Source organism: Pogoniulus pusillus, chromosome 11 (genome assembly GCF_015220805.1).
Source record: "Pogoniulus pusillus isolate bPogPus1 chromosome 11, bPogPus1.pri, whole genome shotgun sequence".
Taxonomy (NCBI): Eukaryota; Metazoa; Chordata; class Aves; order Piciformes; family Lybiidae; genus Pogoniulus; species Pogoniulus pusillus.
The window spans coordinates 8,308,462-8,335,273 of NC_087274.1; the positions used below are offsets into that span (position 1 = coordinate 8,308,462).

At 46.9% G+C, this 26,812-nt stretch overlaps 1 protein-coding gene across 1 annotated transcript; it reads right to left on the reverse strand.

Moving 5' to 3' along the window:
• Positions 1-1,230: 1,230 nt before the first annotated feature.
• METRNL (meteorin like, glial cell differentiation regulator) lies at positions 1,231-25,995 on the reverse strand. Its single transcript, XM_064150860.1, has 4 exons — positions 25,676-25,995; positions 19,753-20,141; positions 2,900-2,959; positions 1,231-2,220 (listed from the first exon to the last, which is right to left on the reverse strand). The coding sequence occupies exons 1-4, from the start codon at positions 25,786-25,788 to the stop codon at positions 1,904-1,906; spliced, it is 879 nt and encodes a 292-aa protein (XP_064006930.1). The 5' UTR covers positions 25,789-25,995; the 3' UTR covers positions 1,231-1,903.
• Between the last annotated feature and the right edge of the window lie 817 nt (positions 25,996-26,812).

Genomic DNA, 26,812 nt, shown 5'->3' on the forward strand with positions numbered 1-26,812 from the left:
GGCTGCAAGGAAGGGCGGTTGAGATGCTTGTCCCCTCGCTCTCCTTCAGAGGCCATCCGAAGATCGTTAAGGACGATCGAGCCTGCATAAAGGCTGCTGATGGCGGAAGCCGTCCAAAGCAGAGGCAGCCCTGTCCCGCAGGAGCTTGTCCTTCGGAGCGCCAGGGGACTCTTTCTTGCAGAATCTATCCAGCGTGGGGAGAACTCTAAGGCGGGGGGCCCCAAGGCGAGCAGTCCCCCAATATTTATACTCTTCCTAGACAAAGAGCCGAGTTACCCCCGCCTGGGCACAGAGACCACAGCCGATCCCCAGCCCGATCCCAGCGCGGGCACTGCAGGGGCACCCCTGGTGCCGGAAGGGCCCCTTGCTGCCCCCCCGCACGCCTGCAGGGCAGGGCGGGAAACAGCTCTTTTCCCGCCTTTTCCTCTCCCCCTCAGACCACAGAGGGAGAGGAATTTTGGGGTATACGGGACTCCAGGACAGGAATAAGCAAGAAGGTACCTTGATTCTATGGTTCTTTACTGGAAGAGTCCCGGAGCACTGGCACAGGCTCCCCAGAGAGGCTGTGGAGTCTCCTTCTCTGGAGCCTTTCAAGGCCTGTCTGGACGTGTTCCTGTGTGACCTGAGCTAGGTTGTGTGGTCCTGCTCTGGCAGGGGAGTCGGACTCAATGGTCTCTTTGGGTCCCTTCCAACCCCTAACATCCTGTGAGCCTGTAAAGGTACCATTACAGTGCTTTATGGGGAATTAGGGGACTGAAGAAGGCAGGAGAACTCCCGTACCTCCCACAGGAGTGCCTGCAAAAGCAGCCCACCCTTATTCAAGTCCTCATCTTTCACAAGGTTGCCTGCCTGTGAGTGCTGGGAGTCAGCACCAGGCCTCGACATCTCTGCCTCACGCCAAGCTGCTGGCCAGCACAAAAGCTTCAAACTAAACATTGAAGGGGCAGCCTGCTCTTCTGAGCCATTCCCAAAATAACCCCACAGGCATCAGAGAGAAGAAAACTTACAGCTTTGCCTGGACACGTGTCTAAAAACCTCCAAAAATAGCTCCTGCTTCCCCTTCGAGAAGCACTGAGGTTCCCAACGCCTCACAGGAACTCTGTTTCTGCTCAGAGAAGCCACAAAAATAGGTGAGCAGCCCAGAACTGCTCTATGTGCACATCTGGACTCACTGAGATTTGCCTTACAGAGAAGTTTTGTTTTAAAATAATAATTTTTAAACAGCACATATCAAATCCAGGAACCTTTATTTCTCTGGGGAAAAAAAGTAAAACCTGCCAGCCTGGACCCAAAAATTGCAGGCATTGATTGTACATTCTTTTAAATATGAAAAAAAAGAGAGGGTGAGAGAGAGGGAAACACACAGAGGAGGGTTTGGCTCCATAGATTTCTGTCATAAGAAAGAACTTTGAATTGTACACCAAAGCTTTTTACAAAGCATCGACGTTAAGATGTTTCACTGCGCTTCATCACATCCCTGGCCATTTAAACACAGAATATGCCACACCGAATGCTACATCACCTTAAGGCATTTTAACAGTTAGTATGAAAAAGATACAAAGGCATCTTGGCTTTCATTTGGGATTTTTATTAAGACGTGGGAGTTTTCTTTTGTTTGTTTTCCTAAGGAAGTCACTAAAAAAATATAATAACTTAATTCGTAAGGACAAGATTGGTTAAAAATCCAGCCTTGCTTGCTTGGCAGCCTTCTGAGCTCGTACCTCTGTAGCTTCCATCAGTCTAACAGCACCACAGGCTGCAGACGTGTCCCGGGGGTGGGGTCTCAGCCTGCACTCCAGATCTGGCCATGCTCTCAGTTCCCAGTTTGGGTGAGAGTTTTCACCATGGCTAGGAAATATTCCTGACCCAACGCTAAAAGCAATCTTCGGCCAAACAGGGGATTTCAATCCGGGCCAATTTCACATGGGTTGAGCCCTTTGTCTTTTGCCTCTCTGTACATCCTTTGGAAGTCTTTAAAACGAGGGGCACAGCCTAACCTGGCCTCCCCAAAGTGCATGCGTCCCGTGAAAAGGAAGTCACCGTCTCCTGGCTTCACCCCGCACTCCAGCGGGGTCTTTATTTGTCCTCGCCAGTTCCCACTCTCCCCCGTGAGCTGAAAGACTTTGCTCTTCTGCCTGTACAGTTTGCTGACACCGACGTGAATTATGGACTCTTGCTCCTCTGCCTGGTTTGTCACATCCTGAATGGAGCCTCTGATCACTGGAAACAGGAAAAGGAGGTAAGGAAGAGTTACTCAAATCCTCTCTCTGGAAGAACCAGATCCAAACTCAGTCCCATGCAACCAGGCAGAAGGGGAACTGCTTTCACTACAGCAATCCTAGTTTTGGTCCTTTTTCACTTTTAGAGTTCATGTCAGCAACCTCCAGCATACATTTGTCTTTGCTAGAGTTTATATTTGTAACCTGTTCACATAATAAATGTGATCACAAGAATAGTTACATCAGAATACAGCAGCCACCATGACAAAGACATCTATCAAAGTACATGCTTAATGCTCTCTCTTTCTGTTCTTCAACCACTACAGATAACAGCTACTATTAAATTTTCCCTTTGAAAAGGGGAGCACAGAGAATTCTGGAAACTTTTTTTTTCCCCACAGTCCAGTTTAGGGCAGCAAGGAAAGGCCTCTCTTAGTTGCACCCAAGTCTTTGAACTCTTACTTCCATTGTGATTGCTGGGTCGTTCTCCATCCACCCTGGGGAAGTGGCAGCTGGGTACATAGCTTTGAGGTCTTCACACAATACTCTACTCCCTCTCCCATGCACACAGCCCCTTCAGACCACATTTACTGTCGGTGGAAGTTGCCAAGCATAAGTAGGTGTCCACCAGTGTTTCCATTTGGGTCAGTCACCCAGGGGAGGAGGAGGGAACAACTCACCAAAGTCACTAGTGCAGACAGCCAAGAGGACCTCTGTGTCACTGCATGGTCGGCAGGGAGCTGGAGAAAAAAGGGGCAGAATTAGGAGAGCTCTAGAGGATAACAAATTAATAAACCAGCATTTAAGTTAACCAAAACCAGGACAAACACACACAGGGGTGGGTGTGTGTGTGTGTGTGCATGACACAGTGACAACTGGCCCAAAGAACTGTCAAGGCTCAATAATGCTACATAAAATAGAGGCTAAACCTAGCCCCTATGATATTTTTGTACTGAAGTAGGAATATGGATCTCTTTAAGGCTCCTGCTGCAATCTATCATCTAGCAAACAACCCACAGGCTTGCTGTGCTTCTACAAAATCTGTTTTGATGCTGGGTGCATCTGCAGCAAGCTCTGCTCTAGATTCAAAGCTCTGGAAAAGGCTTTGAAGATCAAGTGCCTTTTAAACTCGAATAGCAAAGCTTCTTTCTTACAATTTCTACCAAGTGCTGTTGGGGTATCTCACAAGCCACTGAGTCGATCGCCACATCAAAGATCCAGGAGGTTACAGAGTAGGGGAGGGGGAAAAAACCCAGCGCATGTGTTGGAGGGCGTCGAGGCAAAGCGGAAACTGAGCTCCGTATCTGTTCGAGCTCAAGCAGCACAAAGACCATTTCCTGTACTGCTGGAAACATTTGGGTATCTGCACTAATCTAATCAATGCAAGAATGTGGGCTCCTCTTTGTACTCAGCCAGCGATTTCTTGAGGAGAAGGTACTGTAGTTGCAGTACAGATGTTTCTCTAATACCCTGTTGGGTTCAGGAATTTGCTTACTCTCAGGGTCTGCCCTGCTCAGCAATGTTAATTAAATCTGTCCACCGGTGGCCCAAGGATCAGAGCCCACAGCTTTCACTCTATGTCATCTTGAAGCAGCCCTTACACTGCAGCCAGAAACACGAAACCCCTCCAAGTGTCTGGGTTAGTGCAGGCAAAGCCTACAGCAAAGCGGAGCTCATGCTGGAGACGAGGCAAAGCATAGGAGCTACAGCTTATTTCATCAGGCTGTCCACAAGCAAACCCCAAGCTGAAGCCACTCCACTTCTCCCCACCCTCAAAAAAAGAGAAAAAAAAAAAAAAGAAGTAATTTTTGAACCTCAACATCTGAAAACATTTAAGTTACCAGATTCCCAAGTAAGTCACACCCTTCCCCTCACCGCTGCCTGCTTCCTGGAGAAGTTTATCCACTGCACTAAGAAGCAGATTTAAACCAGTCTAAACAACACATAGCGGGTGCCTGCGACACTCAGCCACCAGAGCTCTCCTCTGCGAGACAGCACAAGCCTCTCTTTAACATCAGACACAGCAAATCTCTCCTTTTTTTCCAAGGTCCCAGAAAGGCAGTGATCCAGAAAGTAGGATTATTGAACCAAATCCACCAGATTTGCCCCAGTCAGATGATTAATACACAGTGTGAGATGCTGTTTAATAGGATTAAAGAGAACGTAAAATGCACATTTCTGGGCAGAGATACTTGAAGGAATAATTCAAGAAGGTTAAAGAGCTCTAAAAGTAGAAACAGGCTAAGTGGTTTTATTAAAGCAAACTGGATCAATTGGACATTTCTGTTTAGTAGAAACTGAATGACGCCTTCAGGACCTTCAGAAAACAAGTCAGCCTTTACCACCCTTCTTTTCCCCACACAGCAGTTCAGCTCTCTTTTTAGGAAAATCTGGAAACTGTTCAATCTCATGAGAAACACAGAGCTAACCAAAGCCTGGACTACAATAAACTGGGTCAAAATACATTTTAATTTTTAGACTCTAGAGATTTTGATTAGTGGCCAGACCAAATACCCAAGTTTCATTGCACAGATAAAATGATTATTAGTCACATAACATAGAATCAACCAGGTTGGAAGAGACCTCCAAGATCATCCAGTCCAACCTAGCACCCAGCCCTGCCCACTCACTAGACCATGGACTAAGTGCCCCTACCCAGACTATTTTTGAACACCTCCAGGGACGGTGAGTCCACCACCTCCCTGGGCAGCCCATTCCAATGCCAATCACTATCTCTGGGAAGAACTTCCTCCTAACATCCAGCCTAGACCTCCCCCAGTGCAACTTGAGACCCTGTCCCCTTGTTCTGTTGCTGGTTGCCTGGCAAAAGAGACCAACCCCACCTGGGGGTCGGTCCCCCATCCTTACTATGGAGCTGTTTCATTCATGGCATCTACTAAATTCATCCCTTCCCCAAATATCTCCCTTTCCCAGCCTCCCTCTGCCCAAATCAGGACCTGAGTTAGATCCTACAGTTAGAACCTATAAACCTGTATGAATCCTATGGCATTTTCACATGGACAGAAGCTGTAAACTAAAGCACAGATGACATACTGAAAATCCAGTTAGATTTCAGACACTGGATTTCACATATTTTCTTCTGCAAAGGTCTAATAATAAAAAGGCATCTTGTCCTTTCTCAGTCTAAGTGAAAACAGTCTTGGTTTAGACCAGACATCTCTGTAGTTCATCCAGCCCCACCAGAAAAATGAAAAAAACAAAACAAAACCAAAATGACTAAGCCATTTTTGCTCCCAAAAGGAGTTCAACACAAGAAACAGTCAAAGATGAAAACTTAAATGCTTTAAAAAGGATTTCTTCCATTTAAGTAGTCTGATCCCCATAATAAATCAAATTAACAAATCTCCAACATACACACAGAATCAAATAACTTTAATAGTGGGCTCTAGGTAAAATCCTGCATCCTTCTGAAATGCAAAGGAAAATTAAAAGTGTTCAGCATTGCTCATACTGGATCATTAAACTTACTTCAGATCCATGCTGACTCACAGCAGTCTGGTGGCACACAAGCTTATTTAACAACCACTTACCACCACCCATCACTGCAATACCAGACTCATGAAGAACAGAAGTCCTCTGCTGTGGAACAACTCCCACATCTGCATTCACAGAGTATCAAATATATCTTGCAAGTGGCAAAAACAAGGTATGCAAGCACAGATGGAAAGCTAGTTGTGAAGGATTACTGACCACCGAGGTAAATGGACCATTAAAAAGCAAATAACGTTCACTTGCTACAACCAGAGCTTCATTCTTACACAGCTTCATAAAGGAAACAAAATCCCTAGGAGAAGGCAATGCCTATACTTTCTTTTGAATCACAGCCATTAAGGAATCTGTGTGTTTATGCCAGGAATTTGTGATTTTAGCTGCAGTTCAGCACTCATCCAGGCCAGGACTCGGCAGCAGGTGTTCTCCACCACTAGGTCAAAACAAGACGCACACCTCAGGCTACAATGGGAAACTATCCTTATAACTACAGAAAGAAAATAAACCCCAAGCCTTTCACTCATACACAGCAGGAGGAGACGTTCATTTTCTGGGGACGTGAGCCCAGTTACCAAGCAGGATAGCAGTGTTTGCAGGATGCCTGACTCCCTGGGGATGTCTTGAAGGCTGCCCAGGTTCTTGAGTCCGAAAGCAACTCTATGAACTTGCAACAACAACAGCATCAACGTCAGCTGCTCCAATTCCTTTAAACTCGATAAGCCAAAGAGTCTTAATTCATATAGCAGCAGGAAAAGGATAAAAAAAAAGGGGGGGGGGGGAGAAGAGAGAAAAGCAATGTTTTATTGAAGCCTCTAAAGCCCAGATGCCTATAACTCAACTCCACCGCCGGTGGCATAAAGCCTGCATTGTGCACGTTGGCTGCCGACTCTCCTGGGAATGTCTTTGATGGATTTTGACAGTATCTTGACCTGAAGTAACCTGAGGCAGCCCTCTCCCTCCACACCCCCCCCCCCCCCCACCTACCCCCCCCGAGTCCAGTGCCTCCAAAGGCCTCTCTATTCACCTCCCCGCAGAGGGAGATGTAATTACATCATTCCTCACAAGCCAGCAGTCATGTCCCAGCTGCTTTGAGCGATTTGCCCTCTGAACCTGATGTTACCGAGGAGGACATGGCGATACTAACAATAGACCACACTTGTTGGCCAACAGCTTTGTCAGACACGATGCTGGTCCTCTCCACAGGGAGGCAGAAAGGCTCAGAGGGACATGCCCTGAGGAGATGCCATGGGCTTCAGAAGATCCCCAGCTCAGCTAACACCAGAGTTGTCGATAAAGGATCTCCACTATTATTGGGGATGGATTTAAGTGCACCTTTAGTGCCACAGTTTAGCACGAGTCTCCTTTGCCTTGAGAGCGGGGGGTAGGTGTTGCTGTCCTCTCTCAGCACTCACACACACTTCCCACCCCTCCAGCTCTTCCTCTTTTGGTTTATGACATTTGCACACAACCCTTCTATTCCCTGAAAACAGGAGATGGGGGTTATTTGGAGGGCCACTGTCATGGTTTAGGATGACAGCTCCCTGTAGGACACATCCAAAATGAGACAGCTTGGCTCTGGCTGCAGGCATCAAAAAGACTTCGAGCCTGACCTTATTTTGAAGCACTTGTGTTTCTGCAGCCACCCATGGCTGCCACTGACCTTACCTTACCCTAAACCCAGCTTCTAACCCTTAAGTAAGAAGTCTCCTCTGTCCTGAATTTTCTCAGTGCACTCCCTAACCTCGTAACTAATGAGAAGATGAACCAGGCTGCACCTCTCTACAAACTGTCCCAAAGCTCCACTTACTGAGCCTGAAAGACCTTCTCCACCCACCCTATGTCTCCGGGTAGGCTCTGTTGAACATACATCACTGCACAGGAACTACAACACGTACAGGAAGAGAGACACCCTTTAAGCAGAAGTGAAAATGTTTGACACAAAGTCATTGCAGAAAACCACTTTACCGAGGAATACCCTTTGGGTTTATTAAGACGCCTGTAAACGCGTGCGGTGTGGTGGAGGTGAGGATGGTGGTGGAGGGAAACATAGAGCTGCTTTATCTGCTCTTCTCATTTCCGTGGCATACATCACCCATGTGTTAGTGCTTCTGAATAATCCTTTGAAGGGCAATTAGACCTTTTAACTATCAAAAGCTAATGAGGATACCCAGGCAGGGTTGGAGCATGCTTTTCTGTTAGTTCTAGGTTTCAATCTTTTGATTAAAACAAGTAATCTGTCTTCTTGCATGGTCAGTGGAAGACATAGAAACATAGCACAGTTTAAGTTGGAAGAGACCTCAAAGATCATCCAGTTCCAACCCCTCACCATAGGCAGGGACACTGCCCACTAGAAGAGGTTGGTCAAGGCCTTGAACACCTCCAGGGAGACAGCATCCACAACCTCTCTGGGCAACCTGTGCCAGTGTCTCACCATCCTCATTGTAAAGATCCCTTTCCTCGCATCTAGTTTGAATCTCCCCTCTGCCAGTTTAAACCCATTTTTCTTCCTCCTGTCATTACAAGACCTTGTAAATAGTCCCTTCCCACCCTTCCTGTAGGCCCCCTTCAGATACTGGAAGGCCACCATAAGGTCTCCTCAAAGGCTTCTTTTCTCCGGGCTGAAGGCCCCAAACTCTCACAGCCTGTCCTCATAGCAGAGCTGCTGCAGCCCTCTGAGCATCTTTGGGGCCTCCTCTGGACTTGCTCCAACAGTTCCATGTCCTTCTTGTGTTGGGGGCTCCAGAACTGGACACTTGTAAATGGGTCTTGTTGCAGTTCAGGTTGTTTTAAGTTAAGCCAGCCCAGACTGCAGCACTTCAAGCCACACAGTACACCTGTCCCTGGGATGAAAGTTAGTTCTCAGCCTGTCATCAGCATTGGTTCATATGGAACAAAAAACCCACCACCCACACCCTTCAAATTCTTGCTGGCCACTCTGTGATTGAACCTGTACTGGAAAGGGCATCATAGGACAAGTCCTTCCTGGAAACAGAGTACAGACTTTGAGAGCAGATCATAAAAATAGAGCTGTGGTTTCTCCAGTGATGGTGCATTTCTCAGGCATTTTTCTGAGTCCTAAGCAGAAATGACTGTGTCTCCACTGATAACTGAATCTGTGATTTAGCTGGGAGACAAAACCTTCAGGGAAAAGATCACAACTAAGAAAAAAAATAATAATCTTGCCCTGTTCCAGCCTTAATTAAAAAGTCAAATAAATCCTTGTAATTATTTCTTCTTAGGCTCGCCTTACCTTTCTCTCAGAAGAGGCAGCACATTGTGAAACAAACCTCTCACAGCTCCTATCTCAGACAAGAGGCAGAGATGTAGCACTGAGGTACATAACAGATAATGATTGGAGTTGATGATCTTAGAGGTCATATCCAATCAAAATGATTCTATGAACAAAATGACCTGCTAGTTTGCAGTGAATGTGGTCAAGAATTTGTCAGTCAGGTTTACCAGGCTCTGACTAGCCATTCCCTTTCTAGACACACCTTCAACTTTCCTCACCCCCACAGAAAGGTCTTCCTGAGAAAGTCAAAATAACATTCAACCTCAAAACACTCACAACCTCCACACTGAAACACCATCTAAACTACAGCAGTGCATCTGCACCTCAGTGCATCTCAAGCTGACAATGAAGTTGCTAGCTGGGAGCTCCGGTTAGCAGAGCTGCTTTCAGCACACCTGCATTTAACCTAATACCTGCAGCAAGGCAGAGAGGGAAAACGTGGCCAAATGACACAGAGCACCTCCGCAGCTGGTCTGGAAGTTACTGACACCCAGTCACAACACACAGAGGAGCTCTCTCATCACTCTTTTGTTTTACAAGGTTTTCCTGCCTTTGGATGGGGTAGGGTTACAGAGCTTTCTGCAAGCACCGCACTTTTTCCAGCAAGTCAGTAAGAAAAGGCCAAGCCAGGGAGCAAACACAAGAGCTACAATTGGGCTCCTCCCAGCCCCTTAGCTCAGTAAACCTTGGACACAAGATTCAAAGGGATTGTGCTTCTACAGGGATTGTGCTTCCTCAATTAACAGAAGGCTAATGCTATGAGTAACACACCGAGTTTAGTGCTCCTCTGAAGGGAGAAGAACTCATCCTAATATTTGCTAGAAAGTTAATCCAAGCCCCTGTGCTCAGCAGAAAAAGCAGCACACAATAAGGACCACAAGCAACACTACAGAACTCAAAGGCTCCCTTCTTCTACAACCCCACTAAGATTTGGACCAAAATTGTGATGCTGCAATGGACATTGTCCCCTAACTTCCTTACACGAAGCAGGGATATTGATGATTTCACCTCTTCAGAAAGTGTCAAGTCCAGTTCCTTGCTTCAGCTTGTTTCTAACGTTCAGTTTGACTTGCACACATGTACAAATTTCCAGAAGTAACTGGAAAATACAAACACTGGCCAAGAACAATGGAAACCTGCAAATGAGTATAATGAAATGCAGACTTTCACATACAGTGGCATGGACAGTGCCAAGAGAATCGAGTTAACACCACGTCCTTCCTGCAAAGAAGGAACAGAAGAAGCATAAAGCTCACCATTAGATATGTGATGAACTTTGTGATCTAAGAAATGTTAAGAGATCATGAGAGCAGAAATCAGAAATTCCTCTTTTCACAGAAATATCTTCCAAGAGGGTACTAAAGTCCTTAACTACCAAAGAAGACTATTTATGTGAACAGTGTGAAGAAGAGCTTTGGTCCTAGGCAAGACCCATTTGCAGCAGCTTTCAAAATGAAGCTTGGCTCAGTAGCTACAGAGCATGTAAGGATCTGTTGGGGTTGCAGAGTCAAGGCCTTTTTGCTGTTCCAAGATGCAGCACCCATTCTAACAAATGAACTGAGAGGTCAACTAGAAACACAAACAGCCACTTATTCCAAAAGGGAAAAAAGAAGGAAGAGAGAAAAAAAACCAGACACACACAAAACCCCAAACCAAACCACAGAGCAGTTTATTTCAAGCAGCATTAGACACTATTGAACTCTACCTCCAGGAACATGCAAGAGATGATCAACCCAGCAGAAATTCCAAGTGTCATGTCTCTGGGACACTCCTTCCTGTCACACCTCCTCAGGGATGCTTATTGATCCATCAGGGAAAATTAATGCCCGACCCAGAAACTGCCCTCCTTTCCCTGTCTCCCCCTCTCCACTCACACGGGGCCAACAGGCACAGTTCAGCCTCCATCTTCACCCTGGTTCTCTCCACCCTCTCTGTCTTGTGGCAGCATCTGAAGAGTAATGCTGAGCTTCAGGCTCCCCATTGCTGTGGCAAACCTCAGGGCTGGGGTGGGCAGCGATGTAATGGTGACAGGACCAGTGCCAACTCTCAGCCAAGCTCCTACACTTACCCATTGCATCACCAGCTCTATAAAAATCTCCAGTCAGGGGCAAGCCTGCAATGCATCATGTCCAAAAAACCCTACTCAGCAGATCACATTCTTAGTTAAATTCCTTCTGTCTGAATTGCAGCAGCAAAGAGAGAGCCCAGCACACACAAAGTATTGCTGCAACTCTCCTAGTCCACATTTCTCTGCATTTCTAACCATTTCTTTGCCTTTTCTCTCCCCATTCCTAAGTGCAGCTAAAGAGGAAAGCTGCTGTATGTGCACAAGACACAAATATGAAGGCATAAAAATACATCTATTTGTTTATCTCACAGAAAACACCTCTCTCCTTCCTTGAACCTACTCCTGCTGCCCAAGGCAGGTAGGAAGGGGAAGCACTGGGCTGGCATGAGGATGGACATGATGCTGAATGTGCACCTGAATGGTTGAGGGACACCTCTGGTCTTCTCTAGAGCCTTGCAGCAGAGGAAGGGCAGAGGCAGGACCTCTCTCCTAGCTACCCTACAAGAACCTACCAGCTTAGGCAGCTGCAAAATCACATCTCTACACTGCCCATTCTCTGCCCAGCAGTGCAGGACCACAGAAAATATTTTTCACTCAAACCCCACGAGGACTCATGGCTTGGCTCATCCCCTCTTGAAACCCACTCAGAAAAATATCTCTTTTTTGTTTTTTCTCCTACAGAAAATGTCCTTCCAAAGCCTTGTAAAAGCATGCAGTAATCAGATCAAGGAAAACAAAGTTATAAAGAAAGTTCTGATGTCTTGTTTGGTTTTGCCTCTGATAGCTATCAAAACACTCAGATGAGCTATCATGCAGTGATTGCAAGGCAGCAAATGAAAAAGGAAGGTGTTTTTCACTCTGGTGCCCTGGGGAAGCTGTGTAGCCAGGCACACGGCCCTGGTGCTGGAGCTTCCCTCTGCCCTTGCCAGGGCTATGGGAGAGGCTGGAGCAAACACCTACTACCAGGCTGGAAATCTGCCAGGAACACAAAGCCTTCCCACCACTCTCCTCTTTGGTGTACTCCATTAATGCCCCCTATGGAGCAGGGGAATAGAATTAAGCAACAAATGGCTGTTTAAAATTAAACCCTGAGAGTGGAGTAATGACAGATCAAAGATTAAGTGAGTCTCAAAAATTAAAAAGAAGAAAAAAGGTAGGTTCTGAGCACTCCCTGCCACACAGGTCCCTCTCCTTCCTGCTTCCAGAAATCAAAATTTTTGAGGTACATGGGAGAGCTCAGGAGGAGCAAGGTCACTTTTCATTTTAAACCCATGTTTGTTTGATCAGCCTGTTCTTGAGGAGGACTGTGGAAGAGCTACATCTCATGCAGTGAGATCCTCAATGCTGTCACACTATTCAGTTAGCCCCCAAAGAAGTCACTTAAGTTGTTCTGATTGTAATGGGAAAGCTGTAGCATGTGTGCACCCTTTCTTACTTAACAGCACACCTTTCTTTGTCCTATGATCATCCATCTGTTCTACATAAAATCTGTGGGCTTTCTCCCCCACTATACAAACCAGAACGATCGAGAGGAGGGGATTAAAGCAATGGAAAGGAAGCCGGGACAGGATCCACTTGCAGATCCCATCACTAATGATCATTACCATTCTGCCAGTAGCAGAGCTCTGATCCAGAAAGGACACAGGCATATCTCAGGGATGATACCAGTTCCAGGAATCACTACTCACACCACTTAGGAGTTAGAGCAGCCCAGAAAGACACCCGAGGAGGTGCCTATTCCACAAACTGGAACCAGCAGAAGTCACTGCTGATGAAAGCTGCATGTCATACAGCAGCACAGTTTCTGACCCAATATTAAACCTCCACGAACTGGAATCAGCAAAAGTCACTGCCGATGAAAGCTGCATGTCATACAGCAGCACAGTTTCTGACCCAATATTAAACCTCCAAAGGTCAGACTGAACTTCTCACAGCTTTGGGTTCAGGATAGCTTCCAAATATCTGTGCAATATTAAGAGTGGATATTTCCTGGCTTCTAGAGCAGACAAAGGCCAAAGAGGCTTTGTCGTGCAAGTCAAGGCTCCAACACAAGAAAAATTTGGCCCATGTTTGAGTAAGTTTCTTATTCCTCAAGGAAGGTGTGGGGGGGGGAGGGAGAGGAATGTGGTTCCCTCACCCTCTCATCCCTTCTTTAACTACAGCCTCAGGAATTAGCAAACTAAACAGTTTTGCAGAGCAAGCACCAAGCATTATTAAAGACTGCCAAGCAACTCCGTTGGATTGCAAATCTGTTTGAGGGACTATCTCCTGCAGTACATAAAGGTCAGAGCAAAGCAGAGCCCCAGCTGCCCAGACAATACACCTGACTGCTTATTGGTTTTGACTGCCCACTGAGTTGGGAAATAAGCTAACGGCATTCGTGGCCAGTCTAGCAAAAATAAGCTATTTTCTTACCCCCTGTCCCCTGCAGCTGTGTATTTATCATTGCAGCTCCATTGTCACCTTCTCTGCTACTGCAAAACCAGCTACTGTCCTGGCAGCAAAGGACAAGGAGAGCCAGAGGAGACTGCTGTCAACCTCATTTTCCTGGGGAAGGAGAGATTAAATTAGGCCATCCCTCCCAGTTTTGGTGGATTTTGTTTGGTTGAGTGTTGGTTTTTTTTGTTGTTGATTGGTTTTGTGTGTTTGTTCTAGATGAAGACTTCTCAGTTAAACGTTTTTTTACCTTTTTGAAGCTCAGATCCTGAAAATATCAGCCTTGTTCAGTTTAGGAAGGTACAGAGAGTGTGTGTTCCCCAAGCATCACAACTGCACTGGGAAATCACTTCACACAGGAAGAAACCCAAAATCTCTGCTCTAAAATTCTCCTCCCCCCTAGTCAATCATTCACTGCAAATCTGACCACATTAGGCACATGAATAATCAGAACAGGTTTCTATCTCCTGAAAATTAACCCCAGCCCAGGCTCTGTTATACAGTAGCAGCCAGCCTGACCACCTGAGATGCCAACCCCTGGCACTCAGTTCAGTGATACGCTCTCCAAAACTTGCTTAAAAATGTAGCCATGTAGAGCAGTGCCAGCATGTCAGATAGTCAAGGTGACTCAAGCAGAACCTCTGCTAAGCATAAAGGTCAGGAGGACTCTCACTTTAAGTGTTCCAAACACCTCCTTCCATCACCTCTCCTGCTAATGGCACGGATGAGCAGAGCTGGACCAAGCTGTGATTTCCATCCTGTGAACACCATGGCAGAGTGGACACACCAGCCACAGCTTCCGCCCACTGGCCTCTGGGACAAAAAGCAAGAGAGCTTCCACTCTGACAAGGTGAAAAATACACCAGCACATCTGCTGCTTCAGGCTACAAGGCTCAGTGGTGCATTCAGCCTCCAAGAAATAATAAAAAAAAAACACCACCAAATTGGACACTTGGGAGCAACGAGAGGAAAGGATGAGATTAGAAGCCTACGAGCTGCCGTGAGGACAGCACTCTGGGAGGATCCCTGCAGAGGCATGGCAGATTAGTGCCCCACCTCTGCCAAACCCAAACTGCAGCAGAGATCAAAAGTTAAGAAGGGTGTTTCAAAAAGTTGCTTGTTGGTAAAGCATGGCCCAAATATTTATGAGCTTTCTTCATTTCCAAGCTGTTTTCTCAGGCCAGGGAATGAACAGCATACAGGAAATAGCTGGGTACTGGTAATGAGTTAACTGGATTTAGCCAGTTTGGCCTTGTTTTTCAGACACCCACGGGAGTGCTGCACCTTCTGTCTATTAATATTCTCAGCCAGGTACTCAGCATTAAAATCTATAACACAGTTACTAGAAGCTGCACAAAGTCAGTAGATGCCATTAAGATAGAGGGACATTTTTGTTAAAGTTTGACTTCTTCACTACACAACAGTGGGTGGGTAATGAAAGGGCCTCCAGCTTCCCTCCCGAGCTCCAACAACCACATCACAGACATCCCCCGAGCCTGCAATGGGAAAAGCAAACTCCACCGCTCACCAAAAGCTGCATCCAGAGCTATGATGCTCTTGAAACACACTTCAGGTAGCAAAGTGCAGGTGGTTTGATAGGAGAGGGGAAGAGGACTGATCTTACTCTCCAAAACATTTGGTCGTGCCCACAGATTCTTCTTTCAGACTAGTTGAGCAGAAGCAATTCAAAGACTAAAACTTACTCTCAGGAGACATTCACACTTTTCATAGGAATTGAACTCAAGCAGCTTGCTGTGGTTTAGGGAAAACCTAGACCAGGAACACTGCCCCACTATGGCTGAGCTGCTCATATGGGTCACCCCCCTTCAGAAAACTTGCATGACCAAACAACACTTGCCAAAACCTTTGTCTACTTGTCAGCATAGGCAGTACAGCAGAGATTCAGTGTTTTCTTTCGGCACAAGCAGAAAAGATTAGAATCAACAGAACTCAACAACTAAACAAGTTCTGCTGCTTCTCAGATGGCTCCAGGCCAAAATGTCACAGTGCCTCACTTCTTCAGTTGGGCAAACACCAAGGCAAACACATACAGCCTTACTGCGAGTATGAGCTGAAGTTAATGGGCCATCAGTTTGGATAGGAATATGGATGGGGTCTAATCAAAAACCTACTCTGAACTCAAAAGCAGTTTGAGGCACCCATGGCTTTGGGTATCAAGAGGAGAATGCACCCATCAAGATGTCTGAATTGTCAAGGTGATGCTTCTTAGGGAAGAAAGTAGTGAGGAGCACTGTGGCACACTTGCCTTGGCTCCTCTTCCAAGCTGAAGAGCCTACAAACCTCGTGAATGTGCTTTCTCGCTTGCTCCTATCGCAGTAAAAGCCTTCCCATACCGAATTCCAGCAGCCTGAATGAAGGCCTATTATATTACTACAAACACTTCCTACCAATAGGGGAGTTTTAAGAGAATGGGATAAGGCAAACTCAGAGCCAAGAGAAGGGTTACACTCCCAAAATCTGGAAAACTAAGACTGCACTCAGCCATTCAGCCTTCCTGAGAAAAGGGAAAGGCCAATTCAGAACCTCTGTATGCTTTCAACTGAATTATTTGCTAGCCTCTGATTAAGTGGGAAAGAATGACTGTAAACTAATAAAACTTGAGGTTTTCCAATTAAACCACAGGCACCCTGCCAAACATTGTTGATTTGTTGATGCACCCTGCAATGTCAGGGCTCTGAGGACACAACAGGTCATTAAAGCATTAAACAGATGAGTTATACTCTTTAATCTGAGCTGAGATGCCAAGTTAGGAAGAGAGAGTAAACTCAAGGGCAGAGTCCAATAATTATCACCAGGAAACAAACACACCGTTTAGGGAAAGTGGGGAGAAGTTGTTAGCAAGTAGTTATTGCACAAGGAAAGGTCTGGATTCCTGAGCCCCACACCTGGGGCTTTTTATGAGTTGTCTCCCGTGCTCTGCAGTCTTAAGAAAATGGTGCAACAGTTGTGACTTTAGGTCCTTCCTCATCACATGAAGCACTGCAGCACTAACTGCACAGGCTTCCTCTGCCCAGCCCTACCAGCACATCTCAGCCCTCATCTGCGACAGCATTTCACATCTCTGGCATCTCTTCACACATACTGCCAACTCTGCTGAACCCTGTCAAACTGCAACTGAGACATGACCAGGCTTGGTTTTACCAGTGTGCAACAGCCAAGACACTGTAAGCCACATCTGTGAGCAATGGACAGACAGACACACACAGAATGATAGGGGTTGCAAGGGACCTCTGGAGATCCAAAGTGTGCTTGGAGAGAAATAGAGAACCTTAAATGCAGTTTTCAGCTCCTTTAAGGTCAACTCTTGCCTCCGGCTTGAGCCTCCTCTCTGATGGAGAAGCCACCAGAGACTTCAGTCAATTAATTATAAACTTCCTCTCCAAATGAGCAGCTCAGTAAAGGGCATTTATTTGGAGGTTTCATCAAAAAAAAAAAAAATAGAAGCAGCTCCAGAAGAAAGGCAGTCCACAAACTGCAAAGAGACCCAAATATATTGCTCTATAGAAGCCTCACAAGGCAGCTATTTGGCAGTTTCCCCAGACACATAGATATTTATAGGAGAATAAAAGTGCTCATCTGACTGAGTAGTGGAAAGAGTCATGTATGGCATTTCCATCGTGTTTTCACCCCCCTGATGCCCCTCCCCAGAGTCTGGGGAATCCAAAAAAAGGCAAGAGAAATAATTTAAAATACAATACATCTCTAGTTTGCCCTGAAGGCTTTGCTGATGAACTATTGAAGAGCTTCTTCTGTCCAAACAAGACACTTGGAGCGTGAAGCAGATATCCTACCAGATTGTTTTATAGGACAGCACTGAAATTCAACCAGTGTCTATTACAGCTGGAAATACAGCAGTCACAGAAAAAGTGATTTAATATGCCTATCAAAGAGGAAGGCTGTAATTGGAGTCAGTCCTCAGTCTGACTTCTGAAAGTTGCTGAAGACAACTCCCATTAGCTTTAAAAGTCTTCGAGGCTTTACGTGGAATGAAGAGCACTTAGTTCTGGAAACGCAGCAGTTTGTCCTGGCTTGTGATGTCAAATGTGCCAGCAGTGAGTCCCCTTGATATTAGCAAAGCTCAGGAGAAACATTACCTATGTGCAAGGCAAAATCAGCCGAGATAAGCACTGTTTCTCACATACTGTTTTTTACTGTTTGCAAAAGCAATTTCAAAGAAAAAGAAAGGGAAGAAAGAAAAAGTACAGGAAGGACTTTTCTTGGTAAGTTTATCACTAGCTTGCCTGTGTCCCCATCCTCACAGCCCGCCCAAGAAAGAAGCACTGAATCTGGGCACATTCCCCAAATAACTAATTAAACAATGTATTTAATGTCTTCTGCAGTGGAATTTCACCACATAGCTGACATTCTGCACAGCATATTCATCTCCGCAGAAACCATCCTACTGGGAAACAACAGCTCTGCAGCAGATGCCCAGCTTCTTTCACAGCACTTGCAAAGCATAGAAGCACAGAAGCCTGCTTAAAATTCAGACCCCCCCCCCCCCCATACTAAGCTACAAGGTGCATATGCAGCAAGAGTAAAGGAGGAACGCGAATCTTTGCCTATTTGCGTGTACAGGTTTTTGTTCCAATGGCAAACACGCCATCTGCCAGCTAGTGGGGTTACTGCATTAGCCCGCAGCCAGCCGCGGCTCGCTGCGCTAGGAACCGCTCATCTCTGGCCAACCAAGATCTCTAAACCGAAAAAACACCACCAGCACGTCTCAACTGCTGCGCCAGCATCTCCGCGCTAGCACAGCCCTGAGCAGGCGGGAGTACGCAAACAGAAACCCAGAGTCCTGGTGTGGAAGGCAGCCAGCGGAGGGGAAAGGATGGGACTCGAGTTCTGCAGTCCTCCCAAAAAAGGAGGAGGGATGCAATGCCTGGAAGATACAGCTGCAGTTTAATTAGCCACACCACTGCTTATCAAGTAACATCTCAGGCAAAGCACATGGCACCGCTACCGCAGAACCTAGACAGCCTACGTTCGGCGTCCTGGGCTCACTTTACATTGGGTTTACTTTACATCGGGTTTTACCCTGGGCCAAGCCATCTCAAATATGCTGTGAGGACTCTTCTCCCCTCCCGCGGGCTGCCTTCACTCCCTACTATTTCAAAAGAGAAACGTGGTTGCCACCACGGCCTCCCCACTTAAAATACCTAAGCCTTGAAAGCTCCCCAGTCATTTGGGACAAACTACCCCAGATCTGCCCTTCCTCAGGCTATTCTGGAAATCTCCCTTCCTTGCTTTCCATGAGAAAAGCTAGAGGCAATTCTGAAAGGAGGAGATGCATGAAGCAGATATCCCCTACCCAAAGAGAATTTCCCCCTTCCCCCTTCCCCCCCTCCAGAAATGCTAGCTTTAATTCTTCTCCAAGTAATTGATTAGCACAATTAGGTTACACCTAGAGCTATTGTTCCCAAATGGTATTTAACATGCTATTTAGCATCAGACTTTACAGCTCTTTCAGTTTGTCCACTCCCCTTTCCCTACAAGCTTTTAGTTGGTGTAAAATTCCTCCCTACAATACTAGGCTTTTCCTCCCTACAATACTAGCTTTTCATAATGGTTGACAGAGAAGACAACGCTGGCACTGTGCAAGTATTGTCATGGTGTTGAAGAACTCTGCCATGGCACAGTAATGTTCAAGAGAGTGTAATAGGCAGAGCTGAGGAAGGAACAGACCATTTTCCTTGTTTGAAAAAAAAAAAAGAGAAGCCATAATTAGGTCAGCAAGTAGCAGTAGTTTCAGAGGAAAAAAAAAGAAGGCAACAAACCTCCAAGGAAAAGGAGTTCCTCCTTGTTTAAATGTTTATTATTCAAAACATGCAGCAAGGTCTTAAAAACTGAGTAAAAAAGTAGTTAGAAAACTGTTACAGCATGGCTGGGAAGCCCAGTCCACACTGGGGTTCACTGCAGGGTAAAGCCAGCTCCTGGGATTCACCCCAGGCCTGCTCAGAGAAGAGTTCACAGTGTAACCCTTAACAAATCGTTTGGAATACAGCCTGTGCTACCAACTTCCAAATAAAAAAAAAAGCAAACAACCCAACAACAAACCAACCATCAAAAAAAAAAAATCAATTCTAGCCTGTTTGTAAAACATGTCCTTAAAAGCACATGAAATTCAGGCTTCCCCACTTGCCCACTGCCATCTGTTACACACCCAATACACTATGTGAAGATAGGACCAATATCCCTGAACTCACCAGAAACTGTGTGCAAATCAGATGCCATCCCCTTGCTCATCAGTTCGTACTGGAAGCCTGTAATCTTCCTGCTAATGTCCTGGTGAGGAGTGGCCTCAATAAACAGGCCCCCCTGGTCATAGCCAAAGCAATACACCTTACTGGGGCTGCGATCTCCATCTCGGACCAAAAGTTTCAGTTCTCCAGTTTTTTCCAAATAAATATTTGCTCCTGCGGAGTCCTTGAAGGGCTTTATGCAAACAGTCAAATGTTTGTAAGAGGCAGGTGAAGTGTTGGGTCGCAGGTTGACAATGAGGGCTCCTGTGGGATACATCCACTCTATTGACCCTTCAGAACAGCGGAGGTAGACCTGTTCAACATCCTTCTTGTGAGACTCATGAGTTAGGCCACTGGGGGAAGAAAGAAAGAGAAAGTTAGAGAAGCCACAGAGCCAGCAATGTGATTATCATAATTTCAAACCTTCAAAAAACTTGCAACTACTACAGAAAACTTAGGACAGCATTTAGTATCAGACCATCCAGCTCAGCAGCAGTCAAAAGTGCTTGTCTCTTGCAAGACTGCAACTTAATATTATGGGATAATTCTAAATCCTTTCCCAAAAGAAAAAAAATCAAACCACCAGTAATTGACTACAAAATTAAATAGGATATAAGCACATGATCAAAAGCAATTCAATTACTACAGCCCCAGTAGTATGAGCTGTGGCAAACGACCTGGTGCATACTAAATGAAACGTGTATACTTAAACCAGCTCCTTCTCCACCTTTATAGACAGGACTCCCCCTTTAGCCCCAAATACTTTGTTCCCCTTCCAAGTCTATACTCCCAATGGATCTGAAACTGGGAGGGATGCCAAGCTCACACTATGAACTGCAGCAAAAAGGATGTTCTGGGTGCTACTGATATCCTTTGCCTGAGCAGGGCAGCCCCGACCCCCAAATCTGGATGGAGGGTGGGGAAAGATGACACTCCTCAGCCATAGCTGGGGAAGCACTAAACTATACTGCTTTCTTTGGTATGTACCTGCTTCCCCACTCCTCCCCAGTATGAGGTTTAAGCTTAGCACACCATTTTACTGCCCAGTGCTGATGGGCTATGAGCTGACACCCAGCTGTGGTGTCACACAGGCAGTTGCTACTGCTGGGGCACAGGGCCACCACTGGTCCTGGGTCCTTACCCAACTCCACGGCCAAAATTAACACTGGGACAGAGACGGGACAAGAGAGCAACACAGGGATCCCAGGGCTAACTGCTAGCAAAAGGAGAGCAAATTGCCATGCTTAAGCAGGATGATGAGTAAATCCCCATGACTTGCTTGCCTGTGGCCTGAGGACAGCTCAAAACAATCCTTTCTGCCCAGCACTGGTGCTGGACCAACCCTACAGGTTCTTCACCCCAAGTGACTCAAAGCACTAATAAGATGCTGCATGCTATAGGCACTCCAGTTAAAAGAAAGTTGTAAGAAGCTTGATTTATTTGCTGCAGGATTTGGGTCATGAGGCAAAAATCTTTTGGTCCCTGTCCTGTCACAAACCTATTATGTGAGTATGAGCAAATCACCATCAAGCTTGCTTCTCCACCTACGCTTTGCGTGCCTAGTTCCCAAACATAAGCATCTTCTACCCTGTGCCTGCAGAGCACCACCCAAAATAGGACTCTTCAACACAGCTCATGAGTCTGCATTGCAGTAGTTTAGAAGCTTCGCTACATTCCCACTTGTAGGCAGATGAACCAAAACAGGGAAAAGGAGTAAAAGGATTAGGTGACTCGTCTGATGCCACACAAGCACAGTCTGATGCCACAGCTCTGTGGCAAAGAACATACTTTAGGATAGCACAAGTAATGACATCAAATTCTTGTTTCTCAACAGAAACATCCCAACACAATTCTTCTTCCCAGAGATATATTCAGGTGCTGAATAAGGTTTGATTCCAAGTCAGCATTTAGAAAGTAACAAGAAGCCATATGTAAAAGAAAGAGGAAAAAAAACCCATATGGTTTGCATTTACTGTTGATGTGACTCATTATGAATGTCAGTGTGACCCACATGATAGAGGTTACATGAGGAAGCTCAGCAAAAAAAAGTAATATTTAATAACAATAGTGCCTAAAAACGTGTGCTTTTGAATAGTCTGTGTTCTTGCTGTGGATTTCAAGATGAGGAGAAGAGAGAGGACAAGTTTTTAACCTTTAGTATCTTGCCCTCAAATTCAGTAGTACTTAACACGTTCAGGAAACCTAATTTGCAATGGGATATTTCATGCTGACTGTAAATCCACATCTGGCCCACAAAATCAGTTTTCACCACAGCACGCACATGATGCCACTCAATAGAAAACACAGAAGTCTGTTTATGTGAAATTAAAGAGTGTAAAGCTTATCCCTCAGCAAAGGAGCAAAAAACTGCACTGACACATCACTTGTTCCTACTCAAGACATCAAAACAAGCTGCAGAGGTTTTGAAGGACTTACACTGGTAAATTCCACCCTGGAGTCTGTATGCTTAAACAGAAGGAAGGTACCAGGGGCAAAACTCTGAACTCACGCAGTGAAACTGCTGTTGCAAGTGATCCCAACACCACTGAGGCTGTGAATTTCTGCCAGAAGAAAAAGCCTTAACCTTCATTTTGTTCAAACAAAAAACAGGGTGGACTCTGAAATTATCTTCTGAAAGCCAATTATACCCCACAGGCAAGAGTGATGCCATTAGACAGATACATCAAGCACAAGTACCTGTACACATTAAGCTGCATAATAAAGGATGACTCAAAAGTTAAGCAGATTTCAAAATACATGCTCACATTACTTCACAGCAACCACCATCATCCAGCAAAACCTGTTGCCTTGCTTTCTGTCAAAATGACATGTCACCACCTTGAGAGAGTGTTTAATGCCTTGTTTAGTTCTCCCTAGCCAGTCACCAGACACACTATGTCCATAAAATAATGGAGGTGCAGAAGCCCTTTTTTGGTTTTTAAGTTCATTAAAGTTTTGCTTTGGTTTTGTTTTTTTAAGTATAGGATAAGGAGTTAGGGCAGCTGTTCTGCGGTTGCAGTGATGGATGAGCTATCCATCCTCCCTTTCAAAGATGTGGTGTTTATTGGGACTTCTACAACAAGCAATACTTCCTCATACCAATCCACGAGGATGACCTGAATCACTACATTTGTCTCCTCACTTTTCTTGCTTTCTGGTTTCAGCCATCCCCTTGTATCTGCCCTGAAAGATCTATCCCAGTATCGGTGCAATAAACTGGTATGCTGTAACATGCAACAGGTGTTCTTTGGGAGCAAGAGGGATAGCCATACCATCTACTTCAGCTATTTATCTTTCTACCCTAATGTTCAAAAGAGCCGTGGAAGTACCCATGTCCTTGTACCCATCAATGGACACTGGAAACTTCTCCTCCCAACTTGGAGTTTTTCATTAAAGATAACAGTCTGGAGAGCACAAAGACTTCCTCAGAGCATCCAACGCCAGAGCTGAGGACTGATGGATGTCAGTAGCAACAGCAAGAGCTTCTGCAGTCAGAATACACCAGACTAGCATATTCTCTGCATGTCACTGAAGTACTTTTGCCCAAAGTATCGAGAGGTCACTGCAGTAAGAGTAACAGCCAGACATCATAATGAAGGTTCTCCTTTCTCTGAACAAAGCTTTCCTGGAAGCTGCCTGTCAAGCAATTTAAGATGCTGCTACGGCCTACTGAGTGTACTTGACTGCAGGTGTCAAGCTGTGCATTGCATCACACTTCCCTACAAGCATAAGGAATGTCTGTAGGCACCCTAGTGAAGCACTTGTACTACATTCAGGAATATAAGCTTATCATAGTCTACTTCTAAGACTGTTGCTTTTAATAGACTTATATATAAAAGTGAGAAAACACCTTCAGATTTGCAGTAGGAGATGACTAGACTGAAATCTGCCAAAACAAAACAACCTAGAGCTTCCCTGTGGGAAGACAGACTACATTTTGGATTCAAGTTCCTAGGATTTTAAATATGGAGTATGTTTTGAAGTTATGTGATGCTTTTTACCTTAACTGTTTGAAAAACCTTCCTGACCCACATAGTTCTTACTATCCACACTGAAGTATTTAATTAGGTTGGTACTTACTGATATTACCTTTCTTTCCTTCTTAACAGCTAGGGTTTTTTAGGACAAAGCAGCACTTAATAGCTTGAGGACTGCCACCTTTCCTGACAACACTGGTTTATTACCAGTAAGGCCATAGTTAGTCAGGTTTACATTGTCTCTTCCCAAGTGTCCTGTCCCGAGTCCCTCACACAAGTGAAACCACCCAGACCGAACTGCGCGTGCAGCTCCTTCCCTGTGCCTCCAATAGCATCATCATGAAACCGTCACCACTTTGGCTTACCAGAGCAACAACAGGCACGAGTCCAACCTCGCATCACCAGTTCACCTTGAACTCAGTCACAGGAAATGATATTTCACTTCTCCTCCAACCAAGCATCACCCCTTTAGCATTGCTTGTTCCAGCCCTGCTCAGGTGACATGGGTGATCACCACTTGCTCCAAGAAAATAGGACAAACAGGATGGGATTACAAGGGTTGGTCCTCACTACTGTTCCAGATGGTAAGGTCTAGCAAAGTACATGCAGTCAGGATGCCCAGGGATGAAAGTAGGTACAGGTTTAGGAGTGGGGGGAAGGTTGGTAAAGCAAAATGACACAGTTAGGAGTTTGCCACAGAACTCTCACACTTGGTGTCCATCAAACAGACTCACCTTCAAGTGGATTCACTGCAATTAACCACAAATCATTTGTCAAGAATCCAGAAAAGTTCAGAAAAAAAGTAAATACCAGGCACCTGCCTGCTTCAGAGAGTAATGAATTAGAAATTCTTATGTTGTAAGTCAATCCAGCTGTTTCCCTGCTTTGAATTCTCCCTACTCCAACATTCCCTACTGATGCAAGCCGGCCAAACTTGCACTTTAAAGAAAGTCAGATTTGAGAGTAGTAAGAGTCAAAACGTTTTACTCTCCCAGGACCAAAGCCTGACCAAACAACACTTGTCTGTTAGCAGAGTCGCTTTTTAAAGACTGTGAACAGTGGAGGAGGTCATAGCCCCAACCACACACGTTAAACTTATTACAAGCAATTAAAGCAAAGATAATTTGGGAGATAAACACTTGAGAACTGAAGAGGTTTCACAAGCGCAATTAGAATAAATCAGAAGCGAAGCCGCTGTGCCAGCCCCTGCTCCCAGGGGCTCATTCATCATCACCCTCCTCCTCATCTCTGCGGGATGAAATGCCGGATCGCTTCCCGGGAGCGGCAACGGGGACTGCGGAGCGCGAAGTGGCGGGACGGGCGGACGCGGGCCGAGAACTAGGGACACCCTCGCCGCGGCGGGAGCGCTCCGCAGGTGCACCGCACCCCGGGGCCGGTCCCAGCGGGCAGCGGTGTTGAGAGAAGCAGGCGGCGATACCGGGGCTGCCCCGAACGCGGCGCGACGGGAGCCTGCCCAGCCCCGCAGAGTCCGCGGGCGCGGCCGCCAGAGCGCTGGGGGCCGCGGGAAGATAGTCGCGGGGAAAAACTTCTCCGCGGCGGACATGGCACCGCCCTGCTTCTCCCCAGCCCACCGAGCCGCGGTGCCGGGAAGAAGGGAGCCCAGCCCGCCCTGGTCCCCCCAGCCCTCTCCCACTCCGGGCACCGCTGCCCCGCGCCTCTTAGCGGCAAGTCCCCCGAGAGCGGCGGATAGGAGGCAGAGTGGGCCGGCAAGCTCGGCTCTCCGCCTTGAGCGGCATTCTCTTCCCTGAGCCCCAGCCGGGCACTGCAGCGCCCTTCGCCGCGGGAGAGCTCTCCCTTTTGTTTTCGGTACCACTTCTTCCCTGGACAGGATAGGAGGATGAACGTGCCAACTCCCGCTTCCCCCCTATCCCGGCGAGGTCTGGGCTCACCTCCCCTTCCAGTTGCACAGGTCGCTGGAGTACTGAGCCGCGGCGCCACCGCTCAGCAGCAGCCGCAGCCCCAAGAGCAGCGGCAGAAGCCCGGCGGCCGGGGCGCTCCGCATGGTCCCCCCAGGGCCGGTACGAACTCGGTGCAGGCGGCGCGGAGCGATGCCGGAGGCTCTCCTACATGGTGGAGAGCACAGTACAGCGCGGTGGCTACCCCATGCCCGGCTCCACGCTGTGCCGCTCCAGCTCGGCTCTGAAGTTTGCACCAGCTCGCTGCGGGCTCCCAGCTGAGGGGCGGGAGCGGCCCGGCCTCCTTGGGCCGCCCGCAAAGAGCTGGCCCCGCCTCCCCCCCCCGACGGGGCGGCACTTGCTGCGCCAGCAAAACGCGGCGCGGATCGCGAAGCGCAGCTGGCCCCGGCCCCCGCCGGGTCCGCCCTGTGCGGGAGCCGTCGCTGCCTCCTCTTGCAGGTGCCCTGGCCTGGGCCGTGAACCCTCCTGTCCTTGTTGGTCCCCTGCTGCGGCCTGTTCCCAAGCCCGCCCGGGGTATGCAGGGTGATGCCCAGAAAGCCTCGTGAGAGGAGACGGTTTCGTTTGGACGGGAAAGACCCCAGGAAAGCGACTCGTTGCCTGTCCTCGAGCAAGGCGAGGTGCCAGCAGTGATTCTCTCCCCGTCCCCATGCGTGGCAAAGTGCCAGCAGTGATCCTCTCTCTAGGCCGAGCAAGGAAAACTGCTAGTAGTGACCCTCTACCTGTCCTCCTACGTGGTTAGGTGCCAGGAGTGACCCTTGCTGCAGTGGGTTCCTCTGGCCACAGCAGGATCTCTGTCCGGGCGTGATTCCTGCACGGATGGAGGCTGACAATTTTGCTGGAACCTTCTTGTGTCTCCACTTAGTGGGAAGCACTTAGGACTTGATCTTTTATAACTCTTCAAGGCCTGATGACCACTCTTGTTTAATGCCCCTGTTATCCAGTAGTTGACTTTGGGTACTTAACTCTTGGTGGTAGAGACTCTTAGAGGAACCAGAGGCAAAGAAATTTCTTCCAGGATGTAAGGGAAGTGCAGGAGTGAATCAGCCCAAACTACCCAGGCCAAGATAAATGAGGAAAAAGCCCTAGATGTGGAGATGGGATAGGGTGAGA